General features: G+C 39.9%; 1 protein-coding gene across 4 annotated transcripts in view; it reads left to right on the top strand.

Annotated features, from left to right (window-relative positions):
• The window catches only part of LOC132207814 (ral guanine nucleotide dissociation stimulator-like 1), a 47,913-nt gene that overhangs the window by 27,068 nt on the left and 661 nt on the right, over window positions 1-20,184 (top strand). For all 4 annotated transcript variants that reach the window (XM_059643665.1, XM_059643668.1, XM_059643666.1 and 1 more), the window contains 8 exons: window positions 4,859-5,052; window positions 5,683-5,810; window positions 7,948-8,163; window positions 10,182-10,285; window positions 11,074-11,152; window positions 13,846-13,932; window positions 14,495-14,527; window positions 18,249-18,308. In XM_059643665.1, coding sequence (XP_059499648.1) covers window positions 4,859-5,052; window positions 5,683-5,810; window positions 7,948-8,163; window positions 10,182-10,285; window positions 11,074-11,152; window positions 13,846-13,932; window positions 14,495-14,527; window positions 18,249-18,257 — 850 coding nt within the window. In that variant the 3' untranslated portion in view covers window positions 18,258-18,308. The remainder of the gene's footprint in view (window positions 1-4,858; window positions 5,053-5,682; window positions 5,811-7,947; window positions 8,164-10,181; window positions 10,286-11,073; window positions 11,153-13,845; window positions 13,933-14,494; window positions 14,528-18,248; window positions 18,309-20,184) is intronic.

Here is a 20,184-nt window from a genome sequence, read left to right on the forward strand (position 1 = left end):
TGTGAAGGTAAGAATGGAGTTAATGTTTCAGGTCCGGGTGACCCTTCCAGTTCTGAGGGAGGGTCGCTGGACCCAAAATGTTAACTCTGTTTTTGCATTAAAGAAGCTGCTTGTCTTGCATGTCCAATGATTGCATTATTCCCAGAGATTGGCTTGTTTATATTTTTCAGTGTAAATCATCCAAAATTCTTTGTCTTTTGGAATTGTTTGTCCTACATGATCACGCTTTTGGGGTTGTTTATCTCAGATTGTCATTAGTCTAGTTTGTGATAATGATGCATTATTGCAGGAATGGTTTTCCTCTTCACACCACTTTATTAGAAGTTATCCTGCAAACTTCCTGTGAATAGTTGAAACCGAATGATACCGCTATCTAGAGCAGTCAGATACTTGGCAAGTGGTTTGTTTGTGGTGTCCTGACTTTGGTAGACCTCCCACTCCGTGCTGCTGTTGTACATTTTGCACATAATCGATCTTGAATTAATACTTCCTGAATCTATGAAATCCAAATGATCTTGTGAAATGATTTTTCATGTTTGAAGTTTGTAAACTAAGTGCTTTCAAAGATATTTGACTGTAGAAAGCATCGCACAAATGCATCTCTAGCTGGAATTCTAGTTATTTTTGAGCTGTACCAGATTGCTGAGGTTGTTTTACTGCTCTGAATAAGATTAGATTACCTACAATGTGTAAACAGGCCCTTCGGCCCAACAGGTCCACACTGTCCCTTGAAGCATCCCACTCAGACCCATTCCCCGAACACGAAGGGCAATTTAGCACACGGCTGATCCGCCCAGCCTGCACATCTTTGGACTGTGGGAGGAAACTGGATCACTTGGAGGAAACTCACTCAGACATGGGGAGAATGTGCAAACTCCTCACAGACAGTCACCCAAGGCTGGAATCAAACCCGGGACCCTGGAGCTGTGAGGTGGCAGTGCTAACTGCTGAGCCACCATGCTGCCCTGCATGACACTTTGGCTGCATGGGGTTAAAGATGGGATTATTCTTCTTTGTCTGGCCATTCGATTAAACTCTGTGCTTTTTGATTAAGACAAAAGAACATTTATCCAATAGATTTGAGTGCTGGACTGGACTTGGGGACTTTAAAGTTTGAGATTCTTACCTTTATATATACAGTGATTTATTTTCTTTTGTACATGGTTTGCTTACTCATTTATTTTGTTTTCTTGAGTTGATATTGTTTGTCGTTTTTACAATCAAGAAAGCCAATGCCTGAAGGGCCAAGCACAGAAAAATTACTTGTGAGCAAATACAAAGGCAAATTTTTGCAGTATTGCATTGAGAAAAATGGTCAATTTGAGGGAGTGAGGATTTTCATGGAATATTTTTACTTCAGATGCAATAGCAAGCGTTCACAACTGGGCTGCACTGAAGTTCGAAATAAAGCTCAAACAATTTATGAAAAATGCAGCAAAGGAAAAATCCCTCTCGTTAATCAAACAAATAGGACACAGTTGGCCAGGCAGCATCAGAGGAGCAGAAAAACTGATGTTTCGGGTCTGGGCCCTCCACCAGAAATTTTCTGAAGATCGGTCCAGACCTGAAATGCCAGCTTTCCTGAGCCCCTAGTCTGCTAGCCTGCTGTGTTCATCCAGCTCCACACCTTGTTATCTCAGACTGCAGCATCAGCAGTACCTACTAACTCAGAACACAGTTGGGATGCCTTGTGCATTGCTATTCACTCTAACCCACCCAGTTGTCTTTTTGGGTAAATGAAACAAAGTTTTAGAAATCTAAGCCATAGGGCTTGGTGGTTATCCGGACATTTTTCTCCAACACCTAGCTATTCATGTCTGGATGAACACAGCTAATTGTGGATACCAAATTGGTCCTGATTAATTTCACAATATTCCTGTGCCAATGTCTCAAGAGACATATAGGGATGAAGTGTATAAAGGAACCTAAATTATCCTGATCCCCGATTGAGGACAGTGTAATCCTCATGAAAGTAATGTGCTGGTTTGGTATGTTTTTTGGTATGTTAATCTCCTTTTAAATTCAAGTTTTTTGGGTTGAGTTCTTTTTCTACAGAATAGTAGCTTACAACCTGTCAGTTTGACATTGAAGAAAACACAGATATTGAGGGGTTGAGTAAAAGCATGGTTTTAAAGGAACATCTTGAGTGAGGGCAGAAGAGGCAGGAATCTATCCAGTGAAGTTGTCATCGGTGAAACAATTAATCTCAGATGCGCAAGTGGCCAGAATTGAAAAGAAAGACAAAAGTGCACCCGTACATAATTATTTCAATTCTGGAACGCTCTAATACTTTAAGAATACACTTCTCTCCAGTGCCATTGGAATCTAAGATTATGTTGTGCTCGCTTTAGGAAATGATCCTTTTAGATGGTGGAAGGCTGATAATGAGTAATTAAATGAAATGATGTTGTACACTGCAGCTGATTAAAGGTTTCAGATTACTCGGTGGGGATGTAGTAACTTGTTAATGAATCTATTGGAAACAGAGACTTTAATTCTAGTGGGACGACAGAAAAGTGTTTTGGGTCAAATTTTGGACTCAGCACAGTACTAATTAAGTTCTACCATATTGTCAGCAGGGTAGAGGCTCTTTAGCTCAGCAACTTATTTCCCAGCCATGAAGGCTTTCAGTAGGAAATGGAATTTTTTGGTTTTGTGATCTTTTGAATTGATTTTTCTTTATATATATTTTTGGAGGGTTACTGTTCGAGTGTTTGTAATGTGACCTAGGCATTTCTGAATGATTCAGGACCAAATGAGCCCAGGCAACTTCCTTAGGTCATGTTTCCAGTGTGTTTCAGTTAGTCACTGTTTCCGAGAGGTAACATAACAAATAACATTTCCACAGCCTTGTCCCTCCATCTCTGCAATTTCCTTGTGTCCGCTTCGGACGTTTCTCTTTTTTCCTGTCCAGTTTCACTTTTTTGCCTATCCCAGATTATGTTTGTCCTGTTGTTACCAGCCATGGTTTCAGCTGTTGAGACTCGAAAATCTGAAATGCACAGTATGCTTTTCTCCATTTTGTAAAAAGCTGATGAAAAACTTCACCTTTTATCAAGCTTTTCATGATTCTTCTGACCTCACTGAAAAACAATCTCTTGACATTTCCAAAATGAGTCACTTCATTTCAAAATTTGCCATGTTCACTAGTTAATATCATACAGCACCTTACCAGTATGGGCCAGCTGTGTTTTTGAATCATTGCAAAAGAGTACAACCTATGCCAACTGATCTGAAAGCAGATGAAGTCAAAATAGCCCCTCCAGTGTGAACTATTTCTAAGTCGTATATCTTTCTCAAACAACAAGAGGCTATTGCTGCATATGGCACTGTGGCTGCCTAGCACTTCCTACACCAACCACTGTTTAACAGGAATGGAGCTGGTGAAGTCTGAATCAAGCCCCAATGTCTGTGTGTAATGTTTCACACCATGTAATTTCTGTGCTGTCATGATCTATTATGAACGGGCTCAAATAGGTGATCATCGGTTTCAGTGTAGGGCTGCAGATAAAGAAATTCCAAATTAAAAACTAGAACAGCACTTTCAGCGTAAAATGTTCCATGTAAATTGGCGATGCTAATCAAACAAATGTTTACTTTTTGGAGTCTTTGGAAAGTCAAAGTTTTCTCCTACCTACTGCATTATAGACCATAGCTGCAACTCAGTCCATCTCCTAATTCACAACAAGACTCATCATTCTGATGTTTGCTGGCCCACGTTGTCTCTTGGTTGACCAATGTCTGAACTTTAGATTTTTTTTCGAAAAAACTTTCAATTCTTGTGTTCACATCCTTTCATGTTCTTATTTTGCTTTAGTCTGGAATTATTTTAGGTCCCAAACTTTGCCTGGAACTTTTCTGTTCTGCCACGTCCAGTGTGCTGTGTACTACTTGATTTTTTTCATCAGCCCACCACCGTTAGTGCTACTTCCTGCAGATATATAGTTCCTTCTTCTAGACATCACCATCTCTCGCCTTTAAGAAACTCATGAAAAGTCACTATGACCAAATATTTAGTCACCTGTTTGAATATCTCCTCCTTTGTCGGTTTTTGTCTGGTTAATCTGCTGTGAAGTGCCCTGGGGAGTTTTTCTGTGCAAAGGGTTCGATTTCAGTGATGTGATGACTTCTCTGTGCAGCTGATGTCTTGTTGCAAAAAAGTAACCATTGATTTACCTGTGAAATAATGCTACGTGGCCTCTCAGTATTAGCCAGACAGTTAAAATAAGTGAATTGAAAGCTGACTATGTTGGAGTATTTCATTATTCACCTGCAACTAGACCCAATTTATCCATGTTACCGAGGTATCCAAGTACTGGCAATGCAACTCCCAGAACAAACGCAAACAAATCATCATTATCCTTGTGTTTTTCTTTGTTCATCTGATTTGTCCCATTTGACTTTTATAAAGAAGATTTTTTGTTAAAGCTCACTTTCTCTTTACTAGTAAACTCTAAACACGAAGAGGTCCTGCTGGTGTAATAAGTAACCTCAGACACATGTGAAATCACTTTATACGTGAGCCTTAAGCTTACCTGTGCAATCTACAAAGAAGAAAACTTGGAAACATGGCCAACTTGCAGTTTCCATCCATGGCCAGCGTAATTCTAACTTGGACAGTCATTTCTTCATCATTGGGTCAAAGTGCCACACAGCCCCCCTCTGATGGCACAGCAGGATCACCATTGCCATGTGCACTGCAGCAGTTCAAGATGGCAGCTCATCTCCTGTGTGAGCACGATGACCCCATATTCCAACTTTAATCTATTGCATTGACATTTGTAGAATTAGAAGCTTTTTCTCCCCCACATGTTTTGCTTCCCCGATGAACAGTTGTTAACTCTGACTTTATTTCCAGTGCTATTCCTGAAATTCTCGAAATCTGGCTGGAGGAGTCTGCCGAAGACTTTCGTCAAGTTCCAACTTACTCTTGTCTCCGGAAGGTACTTTCCTACTTGAACCAGACAGTGCCAGGGTCAGATGCTGAACATCGGGCCCAGAAACTCCTGAGTCGGTTTTTGGCGGAGGAAACAGCGGAGAAAGAGATGTTTAGTAAGATTTACAATTATGTTGCAAAAATGTGGTTTTAATTCAGGGTGCCTCCCTACAAGTTTGTGTGCGGCTTGCCCCTCTGTCTCAGGATTTAGTTCATTTTGGTTTCCTTCGACAAGCTTCAAAATTACTTGCAAATTTTTGGATAAACGAAGTGAATTAAAATTATTGCTGAGTGCTTACCCCTGTACTAATTGCATGATGTACAAGACCAAATTCTGCATAGAATTGATACTCTCATATGGTCCGATAAGACCCAGCAGCATGTAATGCGACTTTCTGGACAATTTCCTTTTGAAATGTTTTCGTCAATGACATTTTATTTTATAATCTGACGTAATAATTTTGCAAGTTATTGTGAAACAATAGATTGTGATTCAGAATATTTCCTAAAGCCAGAAATAGGGATGGGAATCTGTCATTAAATACAAGTTCTTTTGCAATTGAGATGCTCCCAACAAGAGGATTTCAGTGCAATATCATATTACTTTCACCAAATCTAGATTTAGAAGTATGAATATTAGATAACTATTGGAAACCAATGCACAATTTCTAGTCACAAGTTCGTGAGATATTTTAGAGCAATGTGAACTTTGGGCACAAAATACATGTCTATCTTCACTTGCACAGAAGGCTACCGTAGAAGAGTCAGATTCTATGTGGGAGAAGAACACGACCAAACCATCGAACAAGTTGACGAAAAGCTCCTGTCCTACCCATCACGCTTCATTGCAGAGCAGCTGACTTTTATGGATGCTGTGAGTAAACAGGAGTCTGGCGGCCAGTCATTCTGAATAAGATGTTTCAGTCAGCAGTCGGCATCTGAATCTCTCTGTATTGTTTAATGCTATTACTGCTCCACCAGTCATTATAACTGAATTCCCTTCAAAATGCAGTCTTCCAAGATGTTAAAATGTGTTGTTTGACGTGTGACTTCAGTATCTCGCTTGAAATACCTGCCAACTAAAACTTCAGCACTTGTCATTTGTTTTGAATGAACGCCATGTGAAATAAGTGACCCGAGAGAGCACTGAAAATCCTTTGTAACTTAGTGTTGAAACTTTACAAAATGAATAGTATTTCAGGGTAAAAGTTTAATTGTTTCATCATAACAGTCACTGTTTCTTCAAGAGTCCACTGATTTTGTTTGTAGTATCCAGGATGGCAATTTTGTTGTTTTCCCAGAATCTTCTGGAGTGGGATCAGCCACGGGGTATTCCAGTCTAGTCTCCAAGGTGGCTTGATGCCTACCTCTACAAAATGAGACTCTTGGTTGCTGAATCAAAATTTGAGTTATGTCAAAGTCTGGTCATAGGCTTAGGCTTGAAGTGAAAGTTTAGTGGTCTGTATGACAGCATTGGGTGTGACTCTAGAATGTAAGTAGTCCTCTAGGTCTCAAAAATCCTAAGCATATGTTCATGTTCAGAACAGGGGTGCAGCAATCTCATCTGGAAGTGACCAGTTTGTCAAAAGTAGGTTTTGGTTATGGGATAAGAGATAATGGGAACTGCAGATGCAGAAGAACCCGAGATAACAAAGTGCAGAGCTGGGTGAGCACAGTTGCTCCGAAGATGCTGCTTGGCCTGCTGTGTTCCTCCAGCTCCACACTTTGTTATCTCAGTTTGTTGAGGGGCAGCTGCTTTTCTGCACAGAGTTCCAAAGGTAACTGTCTGTTTTGACTGCAGTCTCTGTTGCATATGTGTATGTATACACCGACTGGCACTTAGAGTCTAATCATGTGACATATTGATGACAACAGCCATTTTTGGTGGGAAGCAACCTAGCTGGGTGTCTGTTGAGGAATGTAGCTGCTTTTCTTTTGTTGAACCATCGAGATCTGCAGTGAGGGTTGTGAGTCTTTGTCAAATCAGTGGTTTTACCTGGTGAATATTAAAGCGGTTTTTTTGATCCTCATTGCTAGTTTTTTTCTTTACCATGCAGAGCCAGGGGGCTGAAATGTTAAACAGCAGGAGTTTTATTATGTAGTTTACTGTCGAGGCAGCAGGGTTAGCCTAAGCTATTCCTTGCCGGAAATGATCGCTGACATCATTGTGACGTGATCAGACTGTTAAAAGTGAGAGCCCACCATGCTTGCATAAACATGCAACAGTTTCCCTCTCGATGGTTTCTGAGCACTCCTTTCTACTGCAGCCTGTCACAGCCAACTCTGGCTTTGAAAGTGACGAAACTGACAAATTTCTCCATTCTGAATGAGTTTACGGGGATCCGAAGGAGCTATTTGCCGGTTGTGTTAACTTTCACTGTCGGAGCATAATTGTTGATGGGAGTTGCTCATCTTGAAGAGGGAGACAGAAGGACACAATGTAATCTGAATGACCAGTTGACAAGCTTGGACGTTTGGCAATATTTGTGTTCAGCATGAAACCAACAGTGGTGAAGTGTTGACATTGAGGCCTGTTGAACCAACAGAGGGCCAGGCTGCCATTGTGTTCTGTCAACCTGCCTTGGTGCGAGAAGTAGACATGATGCAGGGCCGCTATACTGATGCCCAGCCTGTCTAGCCTGTGGGCCACCAGGGCTGAGCATCTGTAGCAGTGACTATTGCCAGCAGAGCCATGCATTGATGGTGTGCGTGGAGCCAACAGTCGGAGTTGGGTGGAGATAACCAGTGATTTTAAATCTAACCTACAAATAGGAAGCAGATGACTGAAAATTCGAGGGTTTTGATCTGTCTGAATAGCCAATGTGCCCTTGTGCATCAATGTGAGTATTTTCTAGCCAGTCGTTGACAATATAGCATGCAGTTTTAATGTACAATTGCAAACTAGCAGGACGAATGTACCCATGGATGGACAAATCTTGTTTGTCGTTCATTGCTTAAAACATGGCACGACTGACACCTTTAACCTTTGTTTCCTTTTTATTTTTGATCAGGATCTTTTTCGGAAACTTGTGCCCAGCCAATGTTTAGGGTCCATCTGGTCTCAACGAGGGAAGGAAGAAAAACAGCATCTGGTATCAACCGTCCAGGCCACCATGACACAGTTCAATAATGTTACAAAATGTGTCACCAGCACCATATTAAGACGCCAACAGTTGAAACCATGGCAGACGGCTAAAATCATTGAGAAATGGATTGATGTTGCCCAGGTACACTATTCTTTATTGGTTTTTAGCCTTTGTGACATGTTAAAGTCCACAGTGCATGAAACAACCATGGTGGAAGAGAGCAAGCCATTAACACTATGTGTTGATATGTCCAAGGTTTGAAAGCCTCTTGAATTGGTGAGCAGAATACTTTTCTGAATAAGAGTTGAATGCTTCATGGAAAATCCTAGCATTCATAATTTCTGTAGTGCTGGCTGCTAATAGCTCTTGCCTCAGTTTACAGTTGCATTGAAATATTAATGTATTTTTTTCTAATCAAAAATATTTATGTGGATAAAAAAGGCAAACTGATTTCAGATTTTTACTGGCCCTTCAAAAACGAAGTTAGTTATTGGGCATTACATAGTGTTATTTGCCTGCCTTCCAAGCCGTAATCAGTTTATGAAACAGTGTACATTTTATTCCCAATGTTCTGCATTCTGTATGCCTACATGACGGCACTTCAGTAACTTGCCTGGTTGTCTGTTTCCTATGTGTTTGCCAAAGGAATTTGTCTCAGCATGTTAGTCAGCAATCGGGAAAAGAGTGAGGAAGGGCTGTCAGATCTGATACCAGGTTTGTACTTGTCGCCAACATGTGGCATGCCCACTCGTACATTTGGAAAGGATCAGGATAGGAACCGAGTAATTAACTAATTAAGTAAAGGAAGTAATTGATTCTTACTGATTTTATAATCCAAAATTGCACTGGATTTTGCAACAAAATTGTACTTTCAATGTATTTTCCCGTATACACGTGACAACAAAATATTCATTCATTCGTAAGGTTTGGAATGAAAGTTCACAATAATTCTGTTGCCAGCTAATTTAGAGAAGTCTGGTTTGGGTCTTGGCAACACTGCCTGCATCAGTTTTGACTCGTTAAGAGTCTTGAGGCATTAATGGGACCTTGATGGGGATTTGAAAGTCTGTCTCCAGTTTCACAACATGGAGCAGTTCAACCGAATGTAGGCTGACTCCCAGTAGTAGACATGGATGAAGGAGTTGCTGACATATACACTGGTGTTATCAAAGGCTATTCTGAAGAGGAATCACCACCTTACTTTGATCACTTGGCTGACTTTTCTAGTTCTGATTTTGAGTTTTTACAATAGTTGACAAGGAGTGGCTTCCATGTTGAAGTGCCCTCCATTACTTCCATTTTACTGCAGCAGCTTTATTTCCCTGAAGCCGGAAGACTATGGGCTGGAGAACCTACCTGCTGGCCTTAATCAGATAAGGCTCTTATGATTATGCCAATTGACGCACCTCTAAAGAAATCCCAAATGGTGTGATCACCCTGCCCCTCCCTGGCCTTCCTCCCCAAGCAGAATTGGCTTTGAGACCTGATAACAAACACTCGCAGGCTTCCTCCTCATCTCCACCACACCCCAAAGTACACATTTGGGAGGTTTGATTTGATCCAGTTTTCTCCCTACCTCCAACAGGTTGGGGGGGTGGTGGAAACAGATGAAGGACATTCAGCTGCTAATCTAGGTAAGATTAGTTAACTCAGTATCAATAACGTAGTGATTCATAAAAGTAGACCCAATTTCCTGATTTGTCTGTTTTCCCTCGAATGAGTATCTCACGTGACTGGTCCTGCCCTCCTATTCTGTCAGATAATACAACCTATCATTCATTTATGAGCTAAATGTGATGGATATAACAAAGATGATTACCCCGCCTCCACCCCCTACCTTCGCGACTTCTACCACTCAGATGTCCATGTCTCAATCCTACTCATTTTAAGCTCTCCTTTGGTGTCAGTAATCATATCTAACCAGTCACAGGCTGGCAGCAAGGGAACTGAAGAGGTTGTCTCAGAGGGATACAAAACGAATATCAAGGTTTGAGTTGCCAAGAATCATGGAATTCTTTCCCTCAAAAAGTTTGTTTGTTAATGCTGTTATTTTCTCAGCTAACATTTTTCTGATAGAACCTTTTTAAAAAGTCTGAGGTGTTGGGTAATGGGGAGTCACTGCTTTTTCCACAGAACTCACGGCTTTTTTTCTCTGACAGGAATGTAGGATTTTGCAGAATTTCTCGTCAGTGCATGCTATTACCACTGCATTGCAATCAAATAGTGTGTTCAATTTGAAGAAGACTTGGGCAGCCGTGTCAAAGTAAGTCATTGTTCAGAAAGAGCCATGTAATTTTTATTTAATAAGTATGAGGTAGGAAATTGCAGGTTTGACCTCCAGGTTTACTTGCACAAGTGATCTTCACACGCTCGGTGCATTAACAGGATTACCAGAGGCACTACAGTGCAATCCTAACAATTGGTTAATTGGCAGAATCTTTCATCCTTTCACAAAGGAGCGAAGAGTTAATTTGTTTAATTGGAAAAAGAAAACTGTTTGGCAACTTGAAATATTTAACTATCGTGTTCCAAAACTGATCTGCTGTTGGATGTAACGTAACACAGTTTCCTGTGGATATGCTGTGATGGGGTGATATAAGCCGGAGGTTTGTGTGGGATGCTAAAATACAAAGACAACAATTATTTTAATCTCCCAAGAAAGCACTCTATAACACTTTGAAGTGCACACCTGTAGTTTATGTTCGTGTGCCTCAGACCATTTGATCATGGTTGTGTTTTTGTAGGCAGCTTGGGAATGAAATCTCTCTTGCTGCAATGAGATTCACCAAAACGACTGCACTCAAGAGCTTTTGCAGCACAATGGCAGTATCCCCATCCCTGGGTTTCAACAATCAGGGTTCAAGTTCTACCTGCCCCAGAGATTGCCAAAACATTTCTGAACAATTGGGTTAAAATAACTATACTTATTGTAAAAATGCTTCACTGCCGTTCACTCTCTGTATTACTTGCTTATTTGTCAGATTCCGTATCAGCTGTTTGTTATCTTGACTCTATTCTGTCAAGAGTAATTTGTCTCATTCTCTTGACTAGGAGCAGTAAGACAACATTTGAAGACCTTTCAAACAATGAAGAAGATAACTTTGTAGCGAGTAGAGAGCTGCTAATGGAGGTAAGGTGTTGCACTTGGCCCAGTGTGACTATATTCAGGGCATGATCAATAGTTTCTAGTAAAATATCTGCAATGAACTCAGTTGGTGACTGAATGCATACAGATTCTGTCAATCAATACTGCAACAGGAGTATATGTATTGCAGTCCAGGTGGTCTGGCTTGGCTCAAGTCTTCCAAGATTGTTTTGTCATGATTCTTATAATTGCTGATGATATTGCAGTTAACATTTTAATCGACATCTAATTTGGTTATACTGCAGTGATGCAGCCTTCATAGATTATCTTTCTCAGCGTTCATTATCTTGGAAATTTGAACTGAAGCAATGTCTATGATGCAGTAATGCAGCCTTCATAGATTATCTTTCTCAGTGTTCATTATCTTGGAAATTTGAACTGAAGCAATGTATATGATGCAGTGATGCAGCCTTCATAGATTACCTTTCTCAGTGTTCATGATCTTGGAAATTTGAACTGAAGCAATGTCTATGATGCAGTGATGCAGCCTTCATAGATTATCTTTCTCAGTGTTCATTATCTTGGAAATTTGAACTGAAGCAATGTCTAAAGTGCGATATGTGCCAATTTCTTTTTCTTTTGCTTTGTACACCTCAAGGGCCTTGTAATTAATAAAAGCCAAGGCAAAACATTAAGAGATTTAACTGGTTCTCATAAGTGTTTTTACTCAATTACCATGTCTTCCTTTTCTTGTTCTCTGCAGTCAGAACTATTTGCTGCGTAGGAATGGAGAGATATTCATATCTCTTTGTTCAGTATTTCAGACATCAACTATCTAGTTTCAACTAGCTTGGACGAAAACTGACAAGTTTCTAGCCATTCCTCCTCACTCCTTTTATCATGCTCTTTGTCCACTCATTTTGCTCCTGAATTTGACAAAATAACAGAATAATTGGTCAGATATAAATATTTTGGTGCCACTTTACCAAACTAGTTGTCCAGCTCAGAAAATAGTCAACGTTTTCTTATTCTCTAAATCATTCTTAGTTGGAATTGAAACACTTTCAAGCTGGTATTTGAAGAGGGAGAAATGCAGTAATCATGCTAGCATGTTGTCAGTTTGACAGACACTCCATTTTTCAAACTGCTCAATGTTCTAGTTGCAGTGAACTATCTTTTTACATTGCTTTCCAGATGTTTGCCCCAGAATTTCTACTGCCCTGCTGTCACACTTTGTTTATTGTGTGTTGTGATTGGTGCACTGTACAGAATTTCAACATATTTTTCTGATCTAGATTGAATCTAAAAGTAGGTTTGCTTTTATAATCAAAAATGTGTGCTCTGCATGATGATTGTTTTTGTGGTGCAAAATTCTGTAAGTATACAGGGGAAAATGTGAGTTCATGATTGGACAGTTGTATAACTTCCATAAAGCTTTCTCCCAGATTATGCAGTGAATTACAGTGCATGGTTTGCTAATCTTTCAGCATCTTACACAAATGTGCTTTGGCAGTGGTGCAGGGCACCGCAATAGTTCTTGCTGTGAGTACATTAATGTTCAAGACACAAAAGCTCCAAGTGTGAACAGCAGGTTCACAGATGACACAAGAATTGGAACGGTAGTAAGTAGCAAAATGCCTTAGTTTTGAGGCACACATTGTTCCAGCTGTGGCTCAACTAATGTTATTTACAGTTCCATCATTACCCCATTGCTGTTATATTCAGGCAAGTATCCAATATTTTACCAACTTATCCACAGGTCCTCCTGCCTTCAAGAATATGTTCATGCACACACCAAAGTCCTTTTGATCCTCTGTCATCCAGACCCAAAACATCAACTTTCCTGCTCCTCTGAAGCTGCCTGGCCTGCTGTGTTCATCCAGCTCCACACCTTATTATCTCATTGAACATATATTCTCCTGACCTATTAGACCCCCAAAATGCTTCACCTCACACTTTTCTGGATTGAATTCTATTTGCCTCTGTTCAGGCCTTCTAACCAGCCCATATGCATAACCCGAGAGACTAAGGCTTTTTGCTGTTCACAACCGTCCAATTCTTGTGTCATCTGTGAATCGGCTGTTCATACTTGGAGCTTTCGTGTCTTCAACATTAATGTACGCACAGTAAGAACTATTACTGTACCCTGTGGTATGCTGCTGGATGAAAGCATCAAGTTGCTGAAAAGCCCTTCAAAAATCACATTTACTTCCTGCCGCAAACCCAATTTTGGCTCCAATTTGCCAATTCGATGTATCTCCTAGGCTCTTAGGTTCTGAACCAACCCACCATCTGAGACCATTAAATTATTTCTTCGGGTAAGAGAGGTGTCTAATGAAAAGACCTTGAGAAGAATTGTATTCTTGAGTTTAGAAAAAAATGACGTTTAAACTTGTTGAGACAAAGTTTTGGAGATCTGGTGAGGTAAATTGTTTTTATCTTCAAGCGAAATTGCACGTTACATCGAAAATTTCCAATCTCCAAATGATGAGGTTACACAAATATTGAGTTTGGTTTCCAGTTCACAGATGAGGGATCAAACGTTGAACTTGCCTGGCCTTTATAGATCTAACGTTGCATTCCACTGTATAACTGTCTAAAATTTTGAGTCCTAAATTTTGATTCTAAATAGATTTAGTTGTATGATCAAGGGAATAAATAAGACATGGAGTAGTAATTTTGAGAAATAGGACAATGAGTTCACAATGGATTAAACAAATTCACCTCTCTTTTTCTAGGATATCGTTCAGGGAATTGTGCCGTACCTGGGAACTTTCTTAACAGAATTTTCAGCACTGGATTCGGCTTTCCCGAATTACCATTCAGTAAGTCTCTCTTACAAGATTTGGATTCCTTATTTGCTGATGAGCGCTATTATTATGGTTTCATTGCAAGCTGCTTGTAGATGAGAATCAAAGCAATAAAAAAAATGAATGAGTTTGATTAATAATCCCAATCAGAATAATTTGATGCTTTGTGCTGTGAATCAAACAATTTGTAAACAAAGGAACATGCAAATCACTTTGCAGTTAATTGAATATGGGTTTAGTTTTTCAAAAGGTTGGATAAATTGCACATCATTTTTATTCTGTACAGGTAAATTGGTTACCTGGATGTCACTGCGTATTGAGCAGTTGAACAGCTGAGAATGTCTTCAGCTTGGTACTGACCTACTTGACTGGAGCAAAGGGCTCTATGTAGTGTCCAAGATATGACCTGGTGGTATGACAGATCATTTGTGATTGGCCTTTGACGATATACTAAAATGGAACCAAGTTTACAGAGCTTGTATTTCACTTCTGATCTTTTAAATTTCATGATCTTGTTGTACTGTTTGACCTTTGTACATTTGAATTAATTTTCTTTGTCCTTGTCTATCTCTTACAGAATGGCTTGATCAACTTTGACAAGAGACAAAAAGTTAGTACTGAAAATTGCACTGTACAAAATGTTTGGAATTGTATGAAAGGGGAAAAGCATGCTTTTCAATCTTGTGCTGCTTTATTTGCTTGATGGGGGTGTAGGGGGAGTCCCCAACAGCATCCTAAATGTATATGGTCACTAATAAATCCAATAAAGAATTAAGGAGATGCTTTGTTACTCAGAGCAGCCAGAATGCAGAAGCTGCTGCTACCAGGACTCGTTGAGAGGATGAGCACAGATGTATTTGAGAGAAAGTTAGATGTCAGAAAGGACACAGCGGCATATTTAGAGTTTGAAGCAAGGTGGGAGAGGTGTATAGATCAGCATGGAGCAGTTCAGTCAAATAGCCTGCTTTTGCGCTGCTAATGTGCTACAATTTACCTTTGAACAGTCACAGCCACGCACAGGATATGCTAGGCGTTATGTGAGTGAAGATGTTGTTCAATTAATCTCAGTGTCATGGAAGCTATTTCATTATTGAAGACACTGGATAAACAATCTCTCCATATTAGTATTTTCCTTTAGATGAGAGACATCATTTCGTCATGGGATGTCAGAAATTGAGGGAGTGCACCTGTTTGGATTCTCACTGACTGGGCAGTATGTTTTACTCCATATTTCTGAATTTGGTAATACCAAATTCTCAAACATCCCTGTTGTCATGGCTACTGTTGAGGGTATCATCAAATCCCTATAGTGTGGAAACAGGCCATGCAGCCCAACAAGTTCATAGGGCCACTCTGAAGAGGGTCCCACCCAGACCCATTCCCCATGTCTAACTCACTGAAGCTAAATATCCCTGGGCACTACGGGCAATTTAGCGTGGGCAATCCACCTAACATGCACATCTTTGGACCTTGGGAGGAAACCAGAGTACCCAGAGATAACCCACTCAGATTGTATTTTCATCTTGTACTGCAACATTCAGCAGGCAACCTGAGAATATGAATTTGAGAGGAATTTGACCTTATGGCAAACAATGAATTCTTGCTTACAGAGCTGTAACTTGAGGTCCCTATGAATAGAATAGGTTCCGATCAGAAGCAGCTGATGCTGAATTTGCCAAACTGGGCCATGTGATGTAAAATCAGCTGGGTGGCAAAATAGGCATCCAACGCTATGTGACTCCAATTCACCAGCTCGGAATGTAATCTGTCAAATGGCCCGCCATTTGTCGTGGCTGATGTGGATGTAGTGAAGTGTTTCTTTTCACTGACCTGTTGAAAACTGGCTGGCACTTTACAACTTGACAGTAACATGTTGTCAGAGTTTGACTGAGAAAGGTCTGCCCCTTTTTACATGTCAAATTGTGACAAGATTCAACCAAGAAGCCACTGTGGTTGAAAGAAAATAGTCCAGTAACTTCGAGCTGCTCATGGTCCATTCAATTTCATGGTGGTGCAACCTTGAAAAATTAACTCAACATTTTCACCGTCTGTCTTGGTATCAGTTACTATAGATCAGCCACTTATTTTGTACTTGGCAGACTTCCTTTTGCTTGGATGAATGATCTTTCATAACATTTCTTGTCTTCACCCTAAATCAGCTTATGGTTCTTAAGTGAATCATTTTTTAAAATAATCCATCTTTGAAGCACTGTTTTGGGAATTAGTGTCCTGAAACCATCCTGGATAATCTGTACAGAAATTTATCCTTGAAAAGTCACATTTGTGTCATTTATTTCCAAAGCAGAAATATTTTTGTGACATGATGTACTGTGCACTTTGAATAAAGTTATCGATGCTGTTCAAAATACCACAGACTAGGATTTAGCAGGAGCAATTATAGCAGTTTAAACTTGCCTTAACAGCTCATTATTTATTTGTGTTCTTTCAGGAATATGAAATAATTTTGGGTATCAAATCCCTGCAGTTTGCTTGCTCATCTTACACCCTTCGTCCAAACGAGAATTTTCTAGACTTGTTCTTTATGCAACAATACTTAAGTGAGGATAGCGAGTACGTAACTGGTATTGTAGGAGTGTGCAGGTAAAACAGTTAAGGGTTGTGTGTGAAATCTTCTCTCGTTATAATTGCTGTTTAATGCTAGTGAGCTGCCAGATTGTTTACTGTCTTCCTTTTCCTTGGTTTCAAAGTTTTGACAATGAATTCTGACCGATGAGGATAAAGCCAGTTGCTCAATGAATCAATTCTGTTGTGTTGCATCAAAATGCGTTTCATTGGTATATAATAGTGCAGAGTATACTATCACTAAGCCAATGATTGCAGGAAAATGCAAAAAACTTGATGAGTGACCAATTTTAGCAACATGTCCAAGAGCTCCTATTGTGGGTGCACCTACAAATCCAGATGTAAATTGTACCAGTTTTGAGAAATGTTTCTTTTCCTTCCAATTTCTTTTCAAACACATAATCCTATTACTAACATAAAATTAACAATAACCCTACACAATTGGTCAGCATTTTAAAGTATCTTTCAATGGTTGCCTAAAAACATCATTCCCTCATCTCGAAATAGCCACAGTATATTTTTAATAATGCAACCAAAAATAATCTCCAACTGATAAACAAAACACTTTGCCATTCCTGGACCAGAGTTGATTAAGGAACCAGATTATAGATCACTGAAACTATTTTTTAGTTTTGACAGAGCAGGCTTTGTAATAATTACAATGTTTGAAAACAGTTTGCTTCTTCATAAATTGATGGGCAGAAGTTCTTATTTAAAATGTACCTGATGTAGCAATTTACATTCCTGCTTTGAAAATCAAAGCTCACTATTAAGCCCATCCTCAGGCTATGGATGACCATGTGCAGCAAGCACCTGGCATTATCGTCAGTTCCATCAGTGGCACAGTCAGTATTGGGCCAACTTCAAACATGGTATTTATTTATAACAGTAATTACAAAATGTTACCGAAATTCACTTTGCATGGATCATAAGTTATATTTAAAGTTCTTTTGGACCTCTCGGATAGTTTGGTTGATTTTCGGACGGTTTGTCTGAAAATATCAGCAACAGAAAGTCTGGTCAAGAGATATACTCCTCATTTTACTACCTCCGAGATGTGGCATGTGGTGTTTTAGTCACCTGAAGTGACTGATTCATGACTACCTTTCATTGCTTGACATTGTCTGTACATTCACATGACAGTGTGGATGAGGCCCAGAGAAACTCCTGTATAACTTTACAACCTATTGTATCACCTTCGGCACTGGAAGTTTGATTCTCATGTTTTCCAGTTAACTTTTTTCAAGCCCAGTCCTTGTTAATTTTTTCTGTACCTGCTGTAGAAGTTCGAGCATTTTGTTCAATTCCACGTGTTCTGCAAAAAGACTGAGGGGGTTATCGTCTTGGTAAAAAATTAAGCAAAGGAACCGCAGATGCTGGGAATCAAAAACACAAAGAGAAATTGCTGAAAACATTCAGCAGGTCTGGCAGCATCTGTGGAAAGAAAGCAGAGTTATCCTTCGGGTCTGGTGACATTTCTTCAGAACTCTTATTGTCTTGATCTGCTGTTCATAAAGCAGAAAAGATCGATGTGCCTACAGTGAGAACTTTTGTCGCTCATTACTCAAAGTAATGTTCAGTGTTCTCCTGCCTGAAAACACGTGCCTTTTGCAAACAAAATTATCATTCTGCAATTTCAAATCTATGTAAATGATTGATTTTGCCATAAATAATAAGAATATTGAACAAAAGCATCTGATTCTTTTTAAATGAATCTTGTCTGAAAATGTTTATTTGCCACCCTGCAGCTCCTCTGAACTCGAGAAACCGCCAAAGCCCAAAAAGAGTGTGTTTAAACGCCTCAGCTGGTAAGTATCCCATGTTAAGCACCGCAAATATCTCATTATTTCCTTTATTATTGGGATGAATGGACAGAAAGGTAATTACATCTGTTCCTTGACAAATAGAGACATTTGATGTGTGGTCATTATTGCTTCATTGGAGTGAGATTTTTAGTAACTGTTTGAGTAATTTGAGATGATGCAAGGAGTGGTGCTGTTATTCTCACCTTGTGCATGTGTCTCGTGTAGACTGATTGATAGAGATTCTTTGCTATGACCATGAGTGTAGAATGTGGACCTGTGATGAGCTTGGTATTGCCTAGCGATTCTCATTTGTCCAGAGAAGTTTCTGCACCATGGCTAAATTTCACCGGAATAAATTTGTTTATGAGAGACAAGTAAGCAAAAAAAGTGTTACAGTGAATTAAATTTGCATATTTGTGGGCCTGTATAATGAAAACTAGCAATGTTTAACAATTTTGAGTGAAAAATCAGATTTGTGTTCTACTTTGTGGGTCAGCAGGCAGCAGAAATATCTTCTGTTGAAAAATTATCAGACATGCTTCTCACATTTGAAGCTCCACCTCAAAATTACTGTCTCAATGGAGTCAAGTTCGGTCAAGGAGAAGCACACGAGATCTAGGCGTTCTTGTACATCAGTCAATGAAAGCAAGCGTGCAGGTACAGCAGGTAGTGAAGAAAGCTAATAGCATGCTGGCCTTCATAACAAGAGGAATTGAGTATAGGAGCAAAGAGGTCCTTCTGCAGCTGTACAGGGTCCTGGTGAGACTGCATCTGGAGTATTGTGTGCAGTTTTGGTCTCCCAATTTGAGGAAGGACATCCTTGCTATTGAGGGAGTGCAGCGTAGGTTCTCAAGGTCAATTCCCAGAATGGCGGGACTATCATATGTTGAAAGATTGGAGCGACTGGACTTGGAGACTTGAGTTTAGAAGGATGAGAGGGGATCTGATTGAGACGTATAAGATTATTAAGGGATTGGACACTGTGGAGGCAGGAAGCATGTTTCCGCTGATGGGTGAGTCCAGGACCAGACGACACAGTTTAAAAATGAGGGGAAGGCCATTTAGAACAGAGTTGAGGAAAAATGTCTTCACCCAGAGAGTGGTGGATATATGGAATGCTCTTCCCCAGAAGGCAGTGGAGGCCAACTCTCTGGATGCTTTCAAGAAAGAGATAAACAGAGCTCTTAAAGATAGTGGAATCAAGGGTTATGGGGATAAGGCAGGAACAGGATACTGATTGTGGATGATCAGCCATGATCATAATGAATGGTGGTGCTGGCTCGAAGGGCCGAATGGCCTACTCCAGCACCTATTGTCTATTGTCTATAAAACTCAAATCTCTTTCCATGTAGGTGACATGAAAGTATGTGTTTGTGTTGTTGTGCATACATGTGTAAAGACTCCAAAGTTATTGTTTTTGATAATTTTCCTGAGTTGGGGATATTATTTTATATTTCTGTTCAATAGGTAAGGACTGACCGGAACTCAGCAAAGTCAGATTTTCCACCACCTCCCCATGTCGAGTTTCAGAGAAGCAAAACCATGCCTTGTTGCTGTGTTGTGCCTTGCAGTGATCTGGACTGTGACATGTGACTATTGTTATATAGAAACCAAGAAAGAGAAGGGAAACACTTATTCACTTCCTAGGATATCTTCTCTTTACATGAGTGTGGATGTTACATGGATGTGATTTAGGCTTCCGTGGCTTAATTGTGATTCTCGAAGTGCAGGCAATCAACGTTGCAGCATTAGTGTGCAATCTCACATTTCAGCAGCCATCTGCTCTTGCTCCCTGCACTATTTAATGCCTAATATACCAACAATCGGGATTTTCAGTGTAGGAATTTTTTTGTCATTGCATCTGCTGTACTTCTTTTGG

Source organism: Stegostoma tigrinum, unplaced genomic scaffold (genome assembly GCF_030684315.1).
Source record: "Stegostoma tigrinum isolate sSteTig4 unplaced genomic scaffold, sSteTig4.hap1 scaffold_166, whole genome shotgun sequence".
NCBI classification, from domain to species: Eukaryota; Metazoa; Chordata; class Chondrichthyes; order Orectolobiformes; family Stegostomatidae; genus Stegostoma; species Stegostoma tigrinum.